Source organism: Perca flavescens, chromosome 7 (assembly GCF_004354835.1).
Source record: "Perca flavescens isolate YP-PL-M2 chromosome 7, PFLA_1.0, whole genome shotgun sequence".
Lineage (NCBI taxonomy): Eukaryota > Metazoa > Chordata > Actinopteri > Perciformes > Percidae > Perca > Perca flavescens.
In genome coordinates this window covers 23,840,064-23,861,960 of record NC_041337.1, presented here as the reverse complement: position 1 = coordinate 23,861,960, position 21,897 = coordinate 23,840,064, and the positions used below count along the sequence as shown (strand labels likewise).

The 21,897-nt window shown below is 41.5% G+C and overlaps 2 protein-coding genes across 3 annotated transcripts in view; both read left to right on the top strand.

Annotated features, from left to right (window-relative positions):
* acot7 (acyl-CoA thioesterase 7) overlaps nt 1–13,387 on the top strand; it is a 63,793-nt gene extending 50,406 nt beyond the window's left edge. For both annotated transcript variants that reach the window (XM_028582906.1, XM_028582905.1), the window contains one exon: nt 12,878–13,387. In XM_028582906.1, the coding sequence (XP_028438707.1) occupies nt 12,878–12,976 (99 nt within the window). In that variant the 3' untranslated portion in view covers nt 12,977–13,387. The remainder of the gene's footprint in view (nt 1–12,877) is intronic.
* Nucleotides 13,388–18,166: 4,779 nt separating this feature from the next.
* Nucleotides 18,167–21,897, top strand: part of gpr153 (G protein-coupled receptor 153) — a 36,036-nt gene continuing 32,305 nt past the window's right edge. Inside the window, exon 1 of the mRNA XM_028582853.1 lies at nt 18,167–18,612. The gene's annotated coding sequence lies outside the window, so the exon portion shown is untranslated. The remainder of the gene's footprint in view (nt 18,613–21,897) is intronic.

The window sequence follows — 21,897 nt, the reverse complement described above, 5'->3', positions numbered from 1 at the left end:
AGGGCTGCCAGGGCTCTGATGGAGCATGTCAAATAAACAAGGACAGAAATAGAGACATGTGTGTGCATGAAAATGTTGGATAGACGTACAATATAGACAGACTATATGTGTTTGTGTGTAAAACAAAGACAAAGCTCTAATGTATGTAGGTTTGTTTGTGACAGAGTGGGCTTAGCGTGTGGAGGTGCACGTGTTTGAACAGATCACTGAGCACAAATGCGTGTGTGTTTATTTATATGAGCGAGAGAAGGGAGTACGAGGCTCAATCAGGGCTATTTCTGGCTTTATCACTATTTACTGAGGGCTTAAACATGGGATGAGATTGGCTCAAAACAAGTGAGCCCATCCAAACTCTATTGATGGTAGTAAACCTATTTATAGATGTCAGTCCCTTAGTGTATAAAAGACACCCATCACATGCAGGAAATAAGGTTTAACACGTCAATCCAATTAACACCTGGAGATGGGACTGTGAGGGATGGAAACACAATGATGCCTAGTAATGTAGGGTTGAACTAAGTGCGACAAACATTTGGCCTCCCTGTTCTATTTTACCTCTACCACCATCTATTGTTCTACATAGTCTTATCAAATAACATTTATTCATGTGGCTGTTGTGATACCAGATCTTGGCACCCAAAAGAGTAAATACTCCTGCACAAACCCCCCTCTGTAAAACCAAAATTTGACATTTTTACACTTCTACACAGTTTTTGGGTAACCCTTTACCACCAACTTGTACAACACAGGTTCTGTCCCAGACTTCCACGCAATGTTGAAGAGGCGTGTCAACCAGGACAGCCCCTCCACACCCAGAGCCTTGAGCATTTCTGGACGGATCTCATCAATCCCCGGGGCTTTGCCACTGTGGAGTTGTTTGACTACATCAGTAACTTCCACCTGGGAAATTGACAATGATCCCCCATCATCCTCCAGCTCTGCCTCTAACATAGAGGGCGTATTAGTCGGATTTAGGAGTTCCTCAAAGTGCTCCTTCCACCGCCCTATTACCTCCTCAGTTGAGGACAACACTGTCCCATCCTTACTGTACACAGCTTGGATGGTTCCCCGCTTCCCCCTCCTGAGGTGGCGAACAGTTTTCCAGAAGCACCTTTGTGCCGACCGAAAGTCCTTCTCCATGTCTTCTCCAAACTTCTCCCACACCCGCTGCTTTGCCTCTTTCACGGCAGAGGCTGCAGCCCTTCGGACCCTTCGGTACCCCGCCTCCGGAGTCCTCTGGGATAACTTATCCCGGAAAGACTCCTTCTTCAGTCGGACGGCTTCCCTGACTACCGGTGTCCACCACGGTGTTCGTGGGTTACCGCCCCTTGAGGCACCTAAGACCCTAAGACCACAGCTCCTCTCCGCAGCTTCAGAAATGGAAACTTTGAACATTGTCCACTCGGGTTCAATGCCCCCAGCCTCCACAGGGATGCACGAAAAGCTCCACCGGAGGTGTGAGTTGAAAGTCTGTCGGACAGGGGCCTCCTCCAGACGTTCCCAATTTACCCGCACTACCCATTTGGGCTTACCAGGTCTGTCCAGAGTTTTCCCCCACCCCCTGACCCAACTCACCACCAGATGGTGATCAGTTGACAGCTCCGCCCCTCTCTTCACCCGAGTGTCCAAAACATACGGCCTCAGATCAGATGAAATGATTATAAAATCGATCATTGACCTTTGGCCTAGGGTGCTCTGGTACCACGTACACTTATGAGCATCCCTATGTTCGAACATGGTATTTGTTATAGACAATCCATGACTAGCACAGAAGTCCAACAACAAACAACCACTCTGGTTTAGATCAGGGAGGCCGTTCTTCCCAATCACGCCTCTCCATGTGTCTCCATCATTGCCCACGTGCGCGTTGAAGTCCCCCAGCAGAACAATGGAGTCCCCCACTGGAGCCCCATGCAGGACTCCAGTCAAGGTCTCCAAGAAGGCCGAATAGTCCAAACTCTTGTTTGGTGCATATGCACAAACAACAGTCAGAGTTTTCCCCCCCACAACCCGCAGGCGTAGGGAGGCGACCCTCTCGTCCACCGGGGTAAACTCCAACGTAGCGGCGCCCGCCGGGGGACTTGTGAGTATCCCCACACCCGCCCGGCGCCTCACACCCTGGGCAACTCCGGAGAAGAAAAGAGTCCAACCCCTATCCAGGAGTATGGTTCCAGAACCGAGACTGTGCGTAGAGGTAAGCCCCACCAGATCTAACCGGTAGTGCTCCACCTCCCGCACCAGTTCCGGCTCCTTCCCCCACAGAGAGGTGACGTTCCACGTCCCCAGAGCTAGCGTCTGCTGCCCGGGTCTGGTCCGTCGAGGCCCCTGACCTTCACTGCCACCCATGTAGCAGCGCACCCGACCCCAGCGGTTCCTCCCACAGGTGGTGGGCCCATGAGATAGAGAGGGAGTTGCCACATTGCTTCTTCGAGGTGTGCGCGACTGGGCTCCGTGGCAAACCCGGCCGCCAGGCGCTCGCTGACGAGCCCACCATCTGGGCCTGGCTCCAGACGGGGGCCCCGGGCTTCCTCCGGGCAGGGTAACTTCACCTCTTCTACGTTGGCTCATAGGGTTTTTGAACCATTCTTTGTCTGGCCCCTCACCTGAGACCACTTTGCCTTGGGAGACCCTGCCAGGAGCACACAGCTCCAGACAACACAGCCCTCAGGTTCATAGGGACACACAAACCTCTCCACCACGATAAGGTGATGGTTCCCGGAGAGGTCAACTTATTTAATCGGTAAATATTCATGTTTGTCATAGTAATGTTGTGGAACCTATATGGTACAAGTTGGTGTTGACTGAACAAACAAAGGGAGTAATCTATTATTTGTTTGGTAATATCCTGACAACCTTATCAGTGGTATTTACCTAATAATGTAATAGTATTATCATGTAATTAACTTATAAGTTAACTTAACTTAAATTAAGGTAAATACTTGGTAATTAGGAGGCTGTATAAGGAAGGGTTACCCGTTTTTGTTTGGATTAAACAAACAAGATATAACGGGTTAATTAGTGAGCTTTAGCGATGCTGGTATTCAGATTTTGTTACCTTTGGACAGAGCCGGACAAGCTGTTTCCATCCTGTTTGATAAGCTAAGCTAACCATGGCTGCTGGCTGTAGCTTCATATTTACTGTTCAAGGTTCTTTATGAGTCATGTGCACAACAATAACAGAAGTAGTTGGCAATGAAAATCTTAGTTCTCAGGCAGCTCCAACAATGCTACTCAAATAAATATATGGAGATGGGGGTGTGTCCCTCTCTCTGTCGCTTCTTCTAGTCCGCAATCAGCTCCTTAATGACTGACGTTGAGATGGAGGTCGTTGTCCTGGCTCCACGATAAGCTATCTTGGAGGCCGTGTCATCGCCATCGGTGATCAGGCCGATGACAGTCATGTAGTCAGCGAACTTAATGATTGTGTTGGAGCTGTGTGTGGCCACGCAGTCGTCCGTGAACAGGGAGTACAGGAGGGGGCTGAATACACAGCCCTGAGGGGCGCCAGTGCTGAGAGTCAGGGTGGAGGATGTGATGGAGTCTATCCGCATAGCCTGGGGTCTGCATGTCAGGAAGTTCAGGATCCAATCACAGAGGGCGGTGTTGAGCCCTAGGTCTCTGAGCTTGATGACAAGCTTGGAGTGCACAATGGTGTTGAATGCTGAACTATAGTCCATGAACAGCATTCTCACATACGCGTTTCTCTGCTCCAGGTGAGAGAGGTCAGTGTGGAGGGTTAGGAAGAATTAGAGTCAGAGTCAGTACAGACATGAAAGTTGCACCATCTTGTATGTATTTTCTAAAAATAAATCTGCCTTCATTCCATCCATGCTGCCTGATGTTCCTTATACAAAGAATCCCATTCCTCTCCTTCATTCCTCATCCTTAAACATCCTCATGCCTTATAAAACAAACATCTTTTTTCTACTATTTGTTCCAGGTGCTTATTCTTTGCTCAGGTGCACTGTGACTTTGAAACCTGAATATTGATCATCTGTAGTTTATATTTGCACTTCATGACATTATTTTCAAAATATTTCAGAGGATCAGGTTGAGTCTCTTCTTTAAAGTATTTATATTGTCAGATCTTTCTTTCACTGAATCCTGTTCAACTGAAACATAAAAAACGCCACAAAACGCCTGTCAAACCTTTGCTAATGAAATTTTCATGGAAGATTTTTGCTCCAGTTGTGTTCTATAAATAGCGTGATTGAAAGGACAGCTTCTCCTATTTTTGACTGCAGGTGCTTTTCCCCCTATTCTCTTACCCTTGCTTTCTCTTCACTGAGCTGTCTGCATTTACTATTTTTAGATTTTCCCGTTTTAGCTCAGTAGGGGGTAAGGGACTCTGTGTGTGAGAGAGAGAGGGCGGGGTGTGTGGGTGTGTGGGTGTGTGTGTGTTTATGTGTGTGTGTGTAGGGTTGTAGGGCTGTTACCAACATAGCACACTTTGGGTAATACTGAAGTGGGGATAGAGGACAGCATGAGCAAAAAGGGAGGAAATCAGGGGATGCCTCACCCCTCTGCAGCAGTACCCTTGAAAAGTACTGAAATAATAAATGAGCGCACTGGGCCAGAATAGAAATGATTGAAAATGCCTGCAAGCACCTTTGACCAGCGTATGTTCTGATCATTTTAATGGGGTAACGATTGCCTCAAGGTTAGAAAAACTGGCTTTTTATCAGAAGGTCAGCACTGTGAATCCTCAGCCAGTGGCCAGTGCATACTGAATACCAGATGGTGGTAAAGGGATGTGGTGTTACTGTGGATGTGTGTTACCGTATGAATGAAAAGGTTGTTGCTGCTCAAAACTGTGTGCACATTGAGCAATCCTTCTACAGAGGCACAAAGGTTAAGATATATAAAGATATCAAGTCATTTTATTTTTGGTGAACATACAGAAGGTTGAAGGTCCTTCTAACATCTTGTTTTCTCTTTATTCCTCTCCTTGTTCAATGTTTCATCATATCTCTCCTTGCCATTTTCTTTTCCATCTCTCCCTTCATCTCTCACTCCTTCTGCCTCTTCCCCTCCATCCCTCTTTTACCCTCTTTTCTTCATCTCATCCTCCTTCCTTCTCTTCCATCTCCTCACTGGCAGAGACTCAGCTGGCCTCCCGTGACACGAAAACAAGCATGGTTGTCATGGCAACCGCATGTAGTCCACATGAAGTGATGCACATTTATTTTTAGATGCCTCCCATTCAAGACAATGAGCAATGGGTTAACGGGTACACTTGTGCCAGAGTTGCAAATATTTCTGACTCTGTGGTAATTCATGGCACAACCCACAGAGCATACCAACGTTTGTTCTCATTGCGCCCCAGTCCATGCATCTGGACGGAGGTTAATTATGAATATTAGGCGTTTTTGATTATACCTTATTCATGATTATGCATAGAAGCTTCTAATGTCCTATATGCATAGCCACAACGAAACTTCAGCCAGGTCTCAGTCAATGTTGGTATAAGTGTCAATATGCACATTCATAGAGCAAACACTGTAACTTTCACCTATTCAGACAAAACAGGAGAAGTGCTGTTAATCACTTCTTTTTTTTATCTCATCCAGTTCTAGGTCTGTTATTAATTGCCTACATGTCCTATAATGACCCTCAGCAGTGCCAGAGAAGGAGCCGGAAACAGAGTTCTTCAAAATGTCTTGAGTATTTGTAATTTTAAGCTAAGCAAATTATTTATTCCTTAAATTAGATAGATAGATGGATAGATGGATGGATGGATGGATGGATGGATGGATGGATGGATGGATGGATGGATGGATGGATGGATGGATAGATAGATAGATAGATAGATAGATAGATAGATAGATAGATAGATAGATAGATAGATAGATTTTTATTAATCCCAAAAAATGGGAAATAACGAGTTATTGATTGAGGTCCATCCATTTCTGAAAATCTACTTCGGACTTTAAACTTGCTTTAGCAAGGTGATTTAGTTCAGTGAATATCTTCTTTTATTTTCCTCAAATATTGCAGTTAAAAGCTCAGACTCATTTGAGAAACCCACTGCTGGCTTATTTTGCTTTAATTTACTTCTTTGCATTCATGACATACATCAATACACATATAACAATGATTACAACATATACTTTGCATTCATGACATACATCAATACACATATAACAATGATTACAACATATTATAGCTGAAAAACTGCATAAAATATTAATCATGACTAAAAGATAGATCCATGGACAGGGGTCCTTTCAACATTCAGGAAAAGCCAGCGCTGAGTATTTGAAAGGATATGTTTTATGTCCACAAATGAAACACCTTTTAGCGTTGTCTAAAATGTCATGCTTTGTGTATGAGGGTCTCTCTCTGTGTATCTCCTTCTGTCTCTGTCTCTCTCACTCTCAGTTCAGTTCAAAAGGGCTTTATTGGCATGAAAGTTTCAATAGCAATGTTGCCAAAGCATCAACATACAATTTGTCCAAATATTCGGACAGAACACAATAAACAGTTATATGAACATTAACACAATATTAGGATGGATTTATATTAGTTATATAAATCTCTCTCTGTCTCTCCCTGTTGCACATTGGCTGGTATCCACACTCATGCCAGCCCAGATGGCTTTTACTTACTTACTTACAGCTTAGTGCTACTTTTGAGACACTGGCATTTCACAGTACCACTGATGCCCCATGCCCACTCTAATAACAGCTCGTGCCAACACAAAGGAACCCCTCTGACATTCTGCTGGCATTGTCCGAGCAGTCCCCTTTACAAGCCTTGTCCCTGTTTCAAGTTTACACAATTTGTCACACTCCATTCAACTGTCCACCTAATGGACGATCAGCACGCCAGGTGAAACAGCTGTTTTTCTTGGCTGTTTGACATGGTCAGCCAAGGCTCTGAGGTCTGACTTTTTGTTTGGTTCACAGTGGACGGCATTCTAATTCATAATTGAATTGTGTTCCAGTGTGATCTATTGCGGCTCACCATTGATTTATTTCTTCTTTTTTTTTGCATTGTAACAATTGTATTTTTATTAACTATGGTAGTGTCTCAAGGGATGTCGGTTCACTTTGATCCTGACGAAAATATCTCAACAACTATTAAATGTGTTGACATGAAATTAGGTTCAGACATCCACGGTTCCCATGTGATGTGTCCTAACTACTTCAATGATCCTGTGTCCATTTCACATGTGGGGTTTTGAGGGAAATTTCTCAATAACTATACAATGGATTGACATGGAATTTGGTTCAGATATTCATGACGTTGGTGATCCTTTAGCTTTTCATCCAGCGCCATTATCGGTTAAAAATTTTAATTGGACCAATACAAAACATTATAAATCCACATTTAAGCATTAGAATTTAGAGAAAATTAGCATGCTGATGTTAGCATTTAGTTAAAAGCCTCACAGAGCCACTAACATGGCTGCAGAGGCCAGTGTTGCTTAAAGAGGAGCCATTGTGTTTTACACAATGTGGGCCATCATTCTTGACATTGAACTTGAACTGTTACACATACAATCATGTTGATTTCAAAGAAATACTGCACAATAAATGCACAATAAATCAATGCACAGTAATTGCACATGAATTTACTTGCTGCCTGAAATGTACAAAGCAATGCGATTGGAGACATTCAAGTTGAAGACACTATTAAATAAGCATGACTGCATTTTGCAGGGTTGATAGGTTCTGCATCAGAAAGTCACCAGTAGTAGTTGATGATCCTGCATAATCACAGTTATTAGACTGGAGCCACTGTGGGAATACCAATTACGTGGGGACACCAAAAGAACATTTTGAGCCAAGCATTGAATTTTCTCATTGAGTTATGCAAATGTGATCCGCATGAGCATAAACTAACAAGGCTCAAAATAACACCACGCTTCCACTGTAGCATAATGAGGGTTCCCTACATGTAAACAGAAGCATTGAGAACTTTGTAAGTGTACAGACAGTTTATTAAAGAGATAGTTTAGAAAGACTGTACCTTCACGTATACAGGCAGGTACATCCCATCTTGGGAAAACAGTCACAATCAGTCGAACGACAAACGCTGTGCTTGAGCTATGTTACTGGTTACACAGCATTTGTCATTCGACTGGTCGTGACTGTTTTCCCAATTTCCTCATTGTTTAAAGTTTAGGCCATGTTTAACATGACAATCCGACATTATAACAGTGTATATGACAGAAAATACGGAAAAGCATAATATGTCCACTTACAGTCTTTCCGTAGTTTTGTTTGGCCAGGTGAGATAACACTGATTTTTCATTTCAACTCAGGTGGCAACAGAAAAACAGCACCTGGAAATATCTTCTTGGAAAATGCATTTTGAGCCATAATCAAGTAGTGAAGGAGAAATTGTTCATCAGTAAAGTTTAAATTATAACAGACTACTACATTTAGTCCAATGTATCAATAGTCAGTGCTTACATGAACCTGTCACCCTAACAGTCAGTCTCACATTTCTCCTGCCAGATTCATCTGTTTCCTTTGCTTTGGACAGAAACTTTAGAGGACATCATATTGTTATTAACAGTCATTCTTCATTAGAAGTATTCAGGTGTACAGCTCCTTTTAATTGGCATGGTCATTAAACCATCTCAAGCTGTAGCTGACTATGCCTTTAAAAGTGTAATTAAATAATGGTTAAGTCCTCAGGGGCCTTAGAGAGAGAGAGAGAGAGAGAGAGAGAAAAACAATTAGAATAAAAGGTACAAAGACATTGTTGATAAATATACCAAGCACTTCCAAATATATTTGTTTGAATATATATTTGTGTCACATCTGGTATGTTGGGCTGCTTTATATCAATGCTGCCCCTGAAGCTTCATGTAAACACACAAACACACACACACACACGCACACACACACTGGTAAATGTTCACTCTTCACCAACCTTGTATCAAATAGCTGTTTATCTTTGGATACTCCACTGAGATGCAACAGATAAACAATCATTATTTTACTGATTCTACTGGTGGTTTAACTGATTCTACTGGAAGTCTTAACATTTTTGTTTTGATTGGATGTGGTTGCAGGGCTGCAGTCCCTCTAAACTATTTTTGGGCTTGTAATGAAATCATTTTAAATCAGTGTGTTGTGTTAAATGATGGGTTTCTTTGGTACCCGCAGTGACTGTGCTTAAGTAGATTATTTATAAACCACTGTTTGGTGTCAAGGGTCCCAAATCACCTTGTCTGGGCTTGTTTCAATAATACTGTAATGACCGGCTCCCTGCACATTTTTCTGCTTCCAGTCCACACAGGCACAGGCAACAATTGTTAACCATTTAAAATGAAAACACTTGCTTTTTTGTGTAGTGATGACGTTGGAAAAAGACATCCTGTAAATATGCTTCTTGAATAACATTATGTTAGCATTTTATATGAACAGAGAGCAACATACTGTATATATTCCTCATAGTATGTGGAAGGCCTACACATACACTACTTGTTATTCAATTTCATATCCATGAATTTGCTGTGTAACTGTACACAATCTGTAACTTTCACACACTAGAACAAGACTCAGCTCCTGATTGTGTGCATGTTTACTGATTTTAAACAAGGAAAGTTTTGTAAAAATAGATTGCAGCATTTCTGTTCATGTAAATGTTTGAAAATGCTGGAACTGCGCAGAAAATTGGTCTTTCTCTTTTATTTCTTTTTTGAAAGTCAATGAACTGGAATTGTCCATTACTTTCAGTCGAATGGCAAAAGCAAAATTGAGTGAGTATGTCGACTGTTATATAACCAGCATACAACAAACACACCAATACCACAGCTGTATGCTCCTGAACCTGCTCTACAGAGATACTGTAAATATGCAGTGCCCTGCTACACCCTGCTACACCCTGCACTGCCCTGCTACGTCATTAACTATTACAACTACTACTTCTAGTCATAGTTCCATTATCTCAATTGTGACTATAATTGCCACTGTTCATCGTACACCCAACCGGCACCGTCAGACAACCATCCACCGTCCACCAAGAGCCTGGGTCTGTTTCTCTAAAAGGAAGTTTTTCCTCGCCAGTGTTCACTAAATGCTTGCTCTTGGGGGAATTATTGGAATTATTGAGTAGACTAGACCTACTCTATCTGTAAAGTGTCTTGAGATAACTATTGTAATGATTTGATACTATGAATAAAATTGAATTGAAATTGAATTGAAATATTCCCACCGGTGTTGTGTTTGTAACTCAGCGTCACTATTTTAATAGTCTCATTACATTTGAGACCCCAGACCCCTGGGCTTGTCCCTAGCATGATGTTTTGTCATTTCTGTTACCACCCTGCTCTCTCCATAACGTTAAGGTGCCATCTGTCAGCTTTGCACCCAGACTGCTGCTGAGTGGCAGGTGCTTTTTAATCTGCCAACCACCTGGTGTGTGCATGTGCACAGCAAAGAGTCTCCATCTGAAGATGATGCTATTATTCACTTTTACATACAAGAACATGCAACACACTCTCCTGCTTCCTTAGAACAGTGTGCAGATAAGGGAGTGGGAATGCGGGCAGCACCAAAGTGTTGACCCTGTCACCGGTGGTGGTATTATTGTTTAAGCCACGAGGTTGCCAGGCAGTCTAATTAAACTGTGCAGGCTAGCAAGTGCTTCCTCCCACAAATCAGCAGCGAGAGAAGATTTGTTCTTCACTGGCAGAAAGTGATAGCATCCAGGAGGTCTTCCCAGAATCCCTGGGTGTGATGGTGCTATTAAACATTGTAAAACCAGTATATCAGTGTTCCCTCTATTTTCATATTGTAGTGGCGGCCCACCGTGGCAAAATTTCTGCTACCACGGTATCAGAAATAGGGCTGTACAAAAAATGTAGTCGCGGTTGCCTTTTAAATTATCCTCCCGACATAATGCACCCCGCGTCGGCTGCCGCTCACATTGCAATTTAACAACAAGTAGAACTATTCAGAGGTTATTGGGCTCGTCCAGTTTAACTCCACATACTGTTGTGTTGATGTGGTTTATTGTCAAAACGTTTGCTTTCTTCCGAGTTGACTATTAAACGAACAGCTCCACTAAAAACGTCACAGCGGTGGGTCCGTTCTAAGTGTAGACCTGTTGTAGATGTTAAGTGCCTTATAGTTCCTCAAAAAATACAGTTCAATCACAACTGAAAATATGCCTCATTTTGTGCGAATAAATATATTTGTGTTGCAGCGAAGTGTCAGTTCTGTTTCATACGTAAAACATTTGGCGGAGGGGGAGGATTGTTGTTCGGACAGACCTGCCCCCACTGCTAAAAAAAATCCTAAAGGAAAGACTGAATATATTATGTATTTGGTATGCTAAAACTGTGTGAGCATATGCATATAACACCATGTTATGGAAGTAGAGGATGGTTCTACAGTACAGTGCAATGATACTGTCAGGATCCGGCTGAGACTGCTTGCCTTTGTGCCACTCTTGTGGCCTTTTTGTGTATTTTGTTATCTGTGTTCTGTTTGTTACCTGTCTGTCATCTGTCTTTGTCTCCGCCCTTCCCTGTATATGTTCTGCACTTCCTCTCTTGTTAGTTTCCCTCCAGTTCTGTTCTCACCTGTTCCCAATTGTCTCGTTAGTTTCCCTCCGTTTCCACTTTCACCTGTTGCTCGTTACTGTCTTGTCCAATCCCCTGTCTTTCTGTTTATTGGTCTGTGTATTTCTACGCCCCTGTGTTCCTTTGTCTCTTGTCGGTTTGTCTCTCTCTGTTCGTCTGTAGTTTTGAGTTTGTAGTTGTTTTCACACAATAAAGTGTGTTTGTTCTGCACTCCTGACTGGAAGAGTCTTGCATTTGGGTCCACCTGCTGAAAATGTGACAGGTACAGCTGAAAACATTGGGATTCATTCAGCTGGTTGTAATATACACATCCGTTTTCATGGAAATCTATAAATTAGTTTGTCATGGACCAAAATGTTGGTTAAGAGAGATTTTACCTATTGGTATTAGATGAAAAGCCAACAGTCACCAAAAACCATAGTAGTTATCCTTTAAGGTAACTTTACTGTAAAATTCACATTAAATTGAATGCATCTGGTAGATGTGCTAATAATATTATATTTCATGGCCAAAGAACTGGACTCATGGACAGACTCATCACAATCCTTTGGCCTTGCTGCCAGCGTTGCAGAAATATAAAATTAGCTGTAGATGACACACATTCACAATGCTCGTGCGCTGTTTAACATGTAATTGAAATGCCTAAAAAGCATGCAGTGTAAGGAATTTCAAATGTGTTGATGTCCTGCAAATTTCTTCAAATCACCTCACATGGTTTTGTTTAACTTAGGGCTGGGCAATATTTCAATATTATATCAATGTCGTGATATGAGACTAGATATCGTCTTAGATTTTGAAGAATCGTAATATCGTTACATGGTAAGTTTAGTCTTTTCCTGATTTCAAAGGCTACATTACAGTACAGGTGTTGTCATTTTCTGAATTTACCAGACTGTTCTAGCTGTTCTATTATTTGTCTTTAACCACTTAGTCATTATATCCACATTATGATGGTTATTTATCTAAAATCTAAATGTGAAGATATTTTGTGAAAGCACCAATTGTCAACCTTCCAATATTGTTGCAATATCGACATTGAGGTGTTTGGTCAAAAATATTGTGATATTTGATTTTCTCCATATCGCCCAGCCCTAGTTTAACTTTACTTAGATGCATTCTACTTTTTCATTCTCGAATATAGAGCCTCTTCCGAGTTTCAGTTATTCATTCTGTATTACATTAAGAAGATGAATGACAATTACAACAGCACAGACTGGCAAATTAGATCAGAGCTTCATGCCCACGATTAATGTAATAAAGCAGGGAAACATTCCAGTGTGCAATATGTGTAAATGATGAATGTGTCTGTCTTTTTCTGTCTGTTTTCTTCAGATTGAAGGAGAGGAGGAGCAGAGACGTTTTGAGGAGGGCAAAGCACGTTACCTCCAGAATAAAGCAAAGAGACTCGCAGATAAGGAGCGCAAGCAGTGACGCCACTGCTCACCACAGTTAAACGCCTGCAACAACAGTATATCAGCCTCACACAACACATACAGTATGAAGGAGAAAAATCCCCTCTCCTGTTCTGTAATTGTAACTTGAACCTGTGATGATTTTTTTTCCTGTGCTACGCACCAAAGCGTTCATATATGGCTGTATCTGTATTTAAAGATTAAGAGTACATATTTTTATTTTGTGGATATTTTTATTGATTTATGAAGACTATTCTTGATGTTCAAAATGACAGTCTGACTGTAGAAGTAAGAGTACTATTTTATTTTTAGGAAGATTTTTAAGTATGAAGACTATTTATGATCGGTGTCAGTGCAAAGCGATAGTCTGAGCGCAAGGAATATGATGAATAAGTGAGTGAATAATATTGAATAAAAGATCCAAGCGTGAGTCTGGGGCTCTGGCCTTGTGTCCTTGCTAGTTTGATGACGATGATGTCATTGTCTTGGGCATGCCTTGGCAGAGAGGGCACATGCTATCCATCTTTTTAGCACTGTGTCTTTCACAGAGAAATCAGCAGAGCTCGGGGGCTTTGACTCAACTCTCATCTCTCCCACGCCTGCCCTTCCCCCTCCCCTGCCCTCCTCTCCTCTCTGCTCTCCTCCGCTGCCTGTCTGTCACACTCTGACTCCAGCGTTCGCTTTCCCTCTCCTGCTTATCGTCATGTCCTTGTCCATCTCCATTCTCTTGCAATGTCACCTTATTCCTCCTCTCATTCACTCTATTTGTCCCTCTGTCTCCCCCAGCTTTCTCACTGTCTCACTCCCTTTGTCTCCACATGAGATGTGAGGACTTATAGAGCTAGAAAGGAATGTGTCTGTATTTGAATCTTTCTCTTTGCATATCTCCTGGGTGTTTGCTTGTGTGCACAAAGAAAGATCAGAAAGATGAATTGAAGTCAGCAGCAGCCGGTGAGAAATCAATATCCATATGGCTGTGATTATTAACCTGCCATAAAAACTACTGTTCAAATATTTAGCAGCATTGGTTTTTCATTTGGGTATTCAAAACACTTTTAGATTTCTGGAGGAGTAGGTGGGCTGCAATCCTGTGCAACAGATGGCAAGGACTAATTTAGGATCAAAACCAAAGTGAAATTCAAAGATTAAAGCCCAGTGAGTGAGCTCTATGAAGAACAGTGAGCCACACAGGTCTAAACCTCAGTAAAATGACTTTTTGTTTGGACCTTTGCTCCTCCTCGTACGTTTTTTATCCTACACAGACAAAAACGGATTTGTCATTGGATCATGAAGGTTATTGTTTTTGCCTCGGTCCCTCCAGCACAGTATGTGTGCTTTTCATTTCCCCCATGAAAATAAAGTTAGGCTCAAGCTGCACCAGGGGGATATATCTATTTTTAAGCCAAGTGAAGTTGAGGCATCTTGTGGGAGAAGGAGAACACAGGGAGGGGGAGGGGGGAAAACACAATCCAAGTAGATAGAATCCATCTCAGATGGCAAGACAAGACTTCTGGGAAATATGAGCTTATTGAAAAGCATCTGCCTAATGCACAACATCAGCGAAGGCATGCTTGACTGTCCTTGTTAAGAAAGCATCTAACTCCTCATCATTCACAACAATGTTCATTACCGTCTTCAGCCATTTCAGCTGGTAGCAGCTGGCTATAATACATAGAGACACAATATGGTAACCATGGTTACTAATGTGGAAGAACAAACTTAAAATGGAAGAGATGACATTATCAGAAATAAATGTTTCTCAAATTTGTTGTAAATAATTCAAGTCTCACATGTAAATAATGTTTGTGCTTGCCACATAAACTGCAGTAAATATTATACACTTAGTCAGTGTATAATATTAGGACAGCATTGTCCTAAGTTAATAATGTATGCTGCAGTTTACCAGTTACCAGAGGAAGCTGCATGTCAAACTTCTTTTTACCATCAGAGAATAAGGAAATGAAGGCAACAATCTGATCTCATGTTTCCTCTTGTCTTCACATCTAAATTAGGGGACTAGCAGCCCCCTCACTGCTGTATCCCAGTGTAGAGAGACTGACAAGGCTACTTAGAAGATGAACGATCCTCTGGTGCAGGCGAAAAAACATTAAGGACTCTGAAGGAACGATAAGTGATGAAGCGAGGCGAAAACTCTCGGCTTTCATTACAGAGTGACCTGCTTTGCGTTTTCTTTTCTCCTCAGCTCGGGAACTTCTCCGTCGTCAGTCATTTTCTGACAGCAGGGACTTTACTGCCACACATGAGACAAGACAGATACCTAAACCGTGTGCACATTATACTTCAAGGTCACTCGTGAAAATAAGTCTGTCAATAATTGTATGAGGCAACGCTTCTGTTTGTTGGCAGAAGTTGCAGATGCTGAAAGATGTCAGCCTCACCCAGTAAACGGTAAACAACTCAATGTTTCCTTCTTTTCATTGTAAAAATAGGTTTGTGGTTCCTGGAACATCTTCACAGAGCTGAGTTCTGAGTCCTACATTCAGCCCTTCTCTGTTATCTGGGCTTGGAGCCAGAAGGGCTTTCCCTGCAGAGGAGTAGGTGATGGGGCGTACTTTGTCTGGCCTGGAACCTCCCTTTTTGTCAGTCACAGGGGACCATACTGGGAGTACAACTAAATAAGGCTACCTCTTACTGTAAGGCACACAAACTCCTTCACACAGAGAGGTGAAAGGGCTGAGAGGACATGAAAAAAAGATTGTTAGGGAGCATATCAGCAGGACATTCAAGTATTAAAGAGCTGCTGTGTGTGTGTGCGGGTGTGTGTCTGTGATGTGATGTGTGAACTGACGGTAGGAGTGGGGGCAGCCCGGTGCCAGTGGGCGGGAATGCCTTCTGTTACTTTTTACTTCCAGGTCACCTAGCATCACACAGGAGAGGCCAGAGATGGACAGTCTGATTCTTTTAACAAACTCTCCTGTCATGTCTTGTTGTTGATGGACCTATTTAAATCTAAGGTACAAAAATAAATCATCCACAACAAGCTAACCCAAGCTAAAACAAGCTTTTGTTACACAAGCTTCATCGAAAATCATTTGAACTATTATCAGAAATATGTTTGATTTGTTTGCTGCAAGCCATTCAATTATTAAGTGTTGGAGGAAAGAATTAATAAATGCCTATTATAATTCTGTAAATGGATTACTAATTCACGCACCCTCTGTCAGATTTGCTAAAGCAGTCTTGACTCACTTTACCCTGACAATAATGAATATATTTAGAGATAAAGGTAGAGAAGGGTCAGCTCCTGCAGAGATAGACGCATACATTCAAACACCGCTGTTCACTTGAAATGTTTGGACGCGTTTGTGAATCAAATTGCGCCAACATTGCTTTAAAGTTGCTAAAAGAAAGGTGAATCTGCCATTATGAAGAGAAACATTTTACTCATTTGCCTTCACAACCTTTCCATCTATTGTTCTCTTTCTCTCACACACATCTGTTGGTTGCATACACAATCAACTTCTGTTCTCTCATCTTGTTTTCATCCTCTTAGGTTGTTGCATGAAAAGGGTCTTTTCCTCAGCTTCTGTTTGAATTTTTAAGAACACCTAACAAAAATGAGGGAAGTCTGTGTAACAGTGTTAAACTGGGCCCTACGAAATAAAACATTTAAACAGTTATAATGAATCCGTTTTTTTCCTACAGATGCACAATAAGCAGTGACATTTCATGAGTTATCCACATCATTTTACCTCTTAAGAAGCTTGTTCAAGCAAAATCAGTGAGTGGTAACAGTCATGATGTGGGTACAAAGGTTATTGCATACTATTTAAAGCAGGCTGTTAAAGGAAAATTCAGTCTTTTTATAACCTGGGTCATGTTTACAGTGTTACCATTGCACACAAAACTGGAATCTTGCAGGAAAGGGCAAGAGGTTTAAAGTTGGGTTATGGTGTTATGGAAGAAACAGGAAACTGTTATTTGTTTTCACACAGCTAAATCTAAAAATACATCTTTTTCACTCAGTTTTGGCTTTCTCTTCACACTAACTGGCATTTGTCTCACCCAAAATATGGTTTAGAAAACGGAACTTAACTATGGACTTATTTAAAACCTGTCTGAAGGTTTGGTTTTTGTAAATCTCACCAATGAAGTTGGTGAGAAAAATGTCATAACTGTGTGGCTAAAGAACGACGTTAAAAAAAAGTATTTGCAGTTTTAAAGATTTAGCTGATAGCAAGACATACTGTAATCCTAAAAATAATTTCTGAAAGGTTTCAGGATTTAGTTTACCTTGCAGTGTTTCTTGCAATTAATGTGGACAAACAGGGCAACTCTACAGCATTCATTTAGACAGAATGTGTTACTTCTGTTGCAGTCCCATTATGTGAATACTGTAACAAGACAAATGTAAACCTTGAGTTGAGTGTAGCTTTAGGTAATTATTGACTGGTTCAGCAGTGAAGCTCAGGGGACATTTCCCACCCTGCCTCAGTATCTGGAGGAGCTTTTCTTTTTAAGGCTCTTCAGTACTGTACAGCCAGGCTGTGTTGGCTACTGCAGCTCTGTGATGTGTGTGTGTCTGTATGTCTGTTTTAATGGGAAGCAGGGAGAGGTTGCGCTGCTCCATCCACCAAATACATGAAAATGAAAATAATCCTTATAATAGTGGCAGAAACCAAGGTACCAGTGACCCACTGTGTCTCTTCTCTCATGGAGGGCCTATTAGTTTTCTCACTGTGTACAATCCAGGCCCCGAGGGAATAAAGCCGCTCTTACAGAATGATTCAGGGAAGGAGTCTTACATAACAAGTCTTATAATGTCAATGAAAAGGACCCATATAAAGGAACATGAATAACGTGAAAAGAATGTACATTCATTGATATGGGAGGTTCAATGCAAACGTTCTTTTTAAAAATGTTTGAATAATGAAAATGGATGTTATGGCAAATTAATTTCAGACTTATAGCTAGCTGCAATAGGCTACAATTGCCATCTCTTATTTTCTCTGGTTTCCATGCTTTGACTCCGTATATAATCAACACATTCAAATGAGACATTTAATGAAAAATAGGCCCACGCCTTCATGTTCATTCAGAGGTTGCAGGAATGAAATGACCTGTTAGTATTCAAAGCAAATGTGCAACATGAAGAAGCAGCTTTCGCTCTGTCAAAATGCCGACCTCTTTTCCATGAATTATTTCTTATTGCGGTTCACTCCCACGGCCACGGAGCGTCTGACCCGCGCACGAGCCTGTGCTGTCGGGAGCGCGCAGCAATCATGCCTTATCCGTTGCACGCCTCGCCAGTGTCGGAAAATACTGAAAGACATTCGTCTTAATACCTAAAAATACTTAACCGCTCTTTTAGCCTTCGTGTTGTCGCGCGACCACCCGCTTCGTAGTGAAGAAGCTGACATATTTAACCAACAACTCGTTCATAATTTGTCTTTCTTTTTTTTTTTTTCTTCCGTCAATGTGACAAAGAGGGCAACAAGATACAAGAGGAGTGGGCTACAGCTGTGGTGATGTGGTGTTTCAGGGCTCATCCTTCATTTCGCAGGTCATTCCTTTAACTTGATGTCGACACTCACTGATCAGTTTGGGGATGTAAACGCGAGGAAGTCACTTTAATGGACCTGAACTGATGTAACTCTACGAGTCCGTTAGGATCCTGAAACGTCTTGTAAAAAGGTAAGATGAGACTCACACAGCTGATTTCTAGCTAATAATGTCAGAGATTATAGCTCATTTTGATAGGTGACAGACAGCGACGAGGCTTCATCCGAACAGGTGGTATCCTGCAGCACGAGCAGCTCAACTGATGAGAGGGAAAAATAAATGAACATATTTGAATGAAAACGTAACATTCCTGTGGTGCAAATGTGACCCACTTTGGAGATTGCATTATAATCAAATTGCTTGCATGGCAGACCAATGCGGATGAGGAAGTGACCTAATGGAAATATTGAATTACAAATAGCCTAGGCTACTGTCTGTAACTGAGTGAGTAGCGTGTTTTACAATACGGGGTTAGAGCTGCTATGTGTGGGATTAGAAATTACCCAGATTAGATACCGAGTAAAAACTGTGTTAGTACTACTAGCCATGAAAAGCAGTACCAGCACTAGTAATTGGAACAGATAACCCAGATGGTGTTCTTACATTCACCATAGGCAGATTCTGACACAAGTATATCCTGCAATCACAAAGCTTATTATACATACAAGAGGGACATGCTAATTTCTGCAGGCAATTTCTGCATTGTGTTGAGCACAGCCGTAGCACAGCTTTACACCTCCACTTTTTAAATTTGGAATAAAGTGTGAGTATAGCCACCTATTGACATCTGCCATGACAGGATCGCTCACAGTGATGATGGACTTAACCAGCCATAACTGATACTGATTTACATCTCCCACACTAGGCCAAAAGATTTACCCATATAGCCTACTTCCAACCAATCGCTTGCTTTTTGCTATGCATAATCCTGTTGGGTTTTTTGACAAAGAAATGCAACATGATTATCTTTATCAGCTACATTTGTACTAATTCTTGACAAGAACTCCTGACTTGATTACAAGTGAACTAAGATGAGAGAGTTCTATCTTAGCTTTCAGAGAGAGAGTGAAGTCAAGTTCATTTATATATGGTGTCAACACTTTACTGTAGCCCATGTTAATGATGACAAAAGGCAAAGAATGAGCAGTTGATCTTGAATTATTTTAATGTTTCCCATTAGAAAAGTCACAGCAGAAGTAGATGAGAGAGTAGATTACATGCAGTCGCAGGTCAGAAAGTGGCCATGCAAGCCAATGATCACCTTCACTGCTAAGAGAAAGTGCCATAGCCTACATGTGACAGTTGCTACACCACAAAGCCTGACAACAGAGCACAGCGTTTCACGGGGCATATGTGACATTTTGTTTGTCACACATTTGGCTCCGTCATTTTGTGACCGCGTTAGCCAATGTTCACACTCTTCTCCTTTTTGTTTACTCATAAACATTGAGTCTGCCTTCCCTTAGACAGCATCATATGGTAATGTGGCATGAATGACAATGAGAAGAGTATTTAAAAAAAAATGTATCTGCAAGTTCCCTGCACCAGTTTGAATTTATTAATAAATAATCAACCACCCTAATTTACTTAAATTCAATGCCTGTTTCCGATACAAACTCTAAACTGTCTGCCATATGGTGCCCAGTGATCCAGCTACAGTCATAGCTGGAGGTAGCTTAGTCTCGCTTTGCCAGACCCTCCTCCAAAGAGCGCTGGAGGAGAGTCTGGCTACTCCACATAACATTCAGGGATGGGAGGAAAACATGCTCTGGTTTAATGGCATTTCTTTAAACAAATCACAATCGTCTTGGGCAGTGCTAAACAGAAAACTCAGATTGGACAGATAGTCTAGCTAGCTGTCTGGGTTTGCCTTGCAGAGATCTGAGAAAAGGTTAACCATAGTCCTCGTAAATCGACTGGAGTTGAATGCCAACACAAAGGAAGCCCAAGGCAACGGATATCCGGCCTAAATGAGTGAAATCCGACAGATTTTCCGGCGGCAACGGAGCAATCCCAGAAGTGGAACGTCAAGGATATAGACTAGAGGTAGCTTAACATAAACAGGAGAGAGACTCTAGGGTTGCATTTTTGATGGAAAATTCAGCTACTTACTTTGTGACAAGCTGGACACTCAGCAAAGAAAAGCGCTTACAGTGTGCCTCAGTAACATCAAATAGCATGTTGGATTTTGGCTTGTGACCTTTTAATACATTTTCCCTATTACTAAATCTGTGAGTAGGTTAGCATCTAATTGACACTGATTGCACCAGTACAGCTGGTAATCTTCCATATTTACTGCAGCTTTCTGTTACTGGAAAATCAAGTGCAGGAAGGGAATTATGGAAATCACAGAAGTTATGACAAATCAGTGCTGAGAGCTTGTTTTCTAATGATAGCACACTGTATTTAAGATAATTATGCCAAGCTTGGTTGCAATAGTAGTTTTTTTAATGCATTCTCACAGGCTCAACGAAAAATAGGCACTTTCTATGTCAAATGCAAGCACATTTAGTTGGCTTTTTAATAGACCAGCAAATTAAAACCTGTTTGAGGGTGTCTCTAATGAGCTGCAATATAGGTTTTAGATGTTCTAACTGTGGAAGAAAATGCCCATTGAGGATGTCTTGATGGAAGACCACAACATACTAAATTTGACTGCACTGCAAAAGCCAATTAGAGCTGGAGTTTTAGATTTCTTTATTAATGGTTATGGTTCCTTGTAAAAGTACCTCAGAGCATAATGATATTGATATTATTTGATGGTTATTTAATCAGTGCTACTTAATCTAATGCTATTCAATATGTTTAATTCATGTTACACCAGTGTGACATGAGCTTGAATCAATGTTTGCAGCCTTGTAGTAGTTCTGCTCATATGAGGTTCTCTCCTAATCAAACCCGATTCATCAGTGACTCATGGATGCTTTCATCACCTTCCCATTGTCAAATAATGGGCTGATGTTTAAAATATTTTGATATATCTTGGTTTCAAAATCAATACTAAAACAATACTAAAATGGGTGATTCTGTGGCCGGGTTGGTTCAGTGGGTAGAGCACATATACTGAGAGACTTATGCCTCAACTCAGAGGTCCAGGGTTCGAGTCCGACCTGTGAAGATTTCCTGCATGCCTCCCCCCCATCTCTCTCTCTCCCTTTTCTCACCTAGCTGTTCTGTCAATTAAAGGCAGAAAAGCCCAAAAAGATTATCTAAAAAAAAAAAAAATGAAAAAGAGTGTGTTTCAAGAATGAGTTAAAAAAGACAGCTGACTAAACATTTGTTGCTTTTTGTACTTGACAATTTTTCATGCTTTGCTAGGGAGACTATTTCAATAGTGAACCCATTGGCATATTGATCAGGGAGGTTTCCTAGCATTGAATAATTTGGTGGTTTGATGTAGAATCTCCAGCAGGCAGA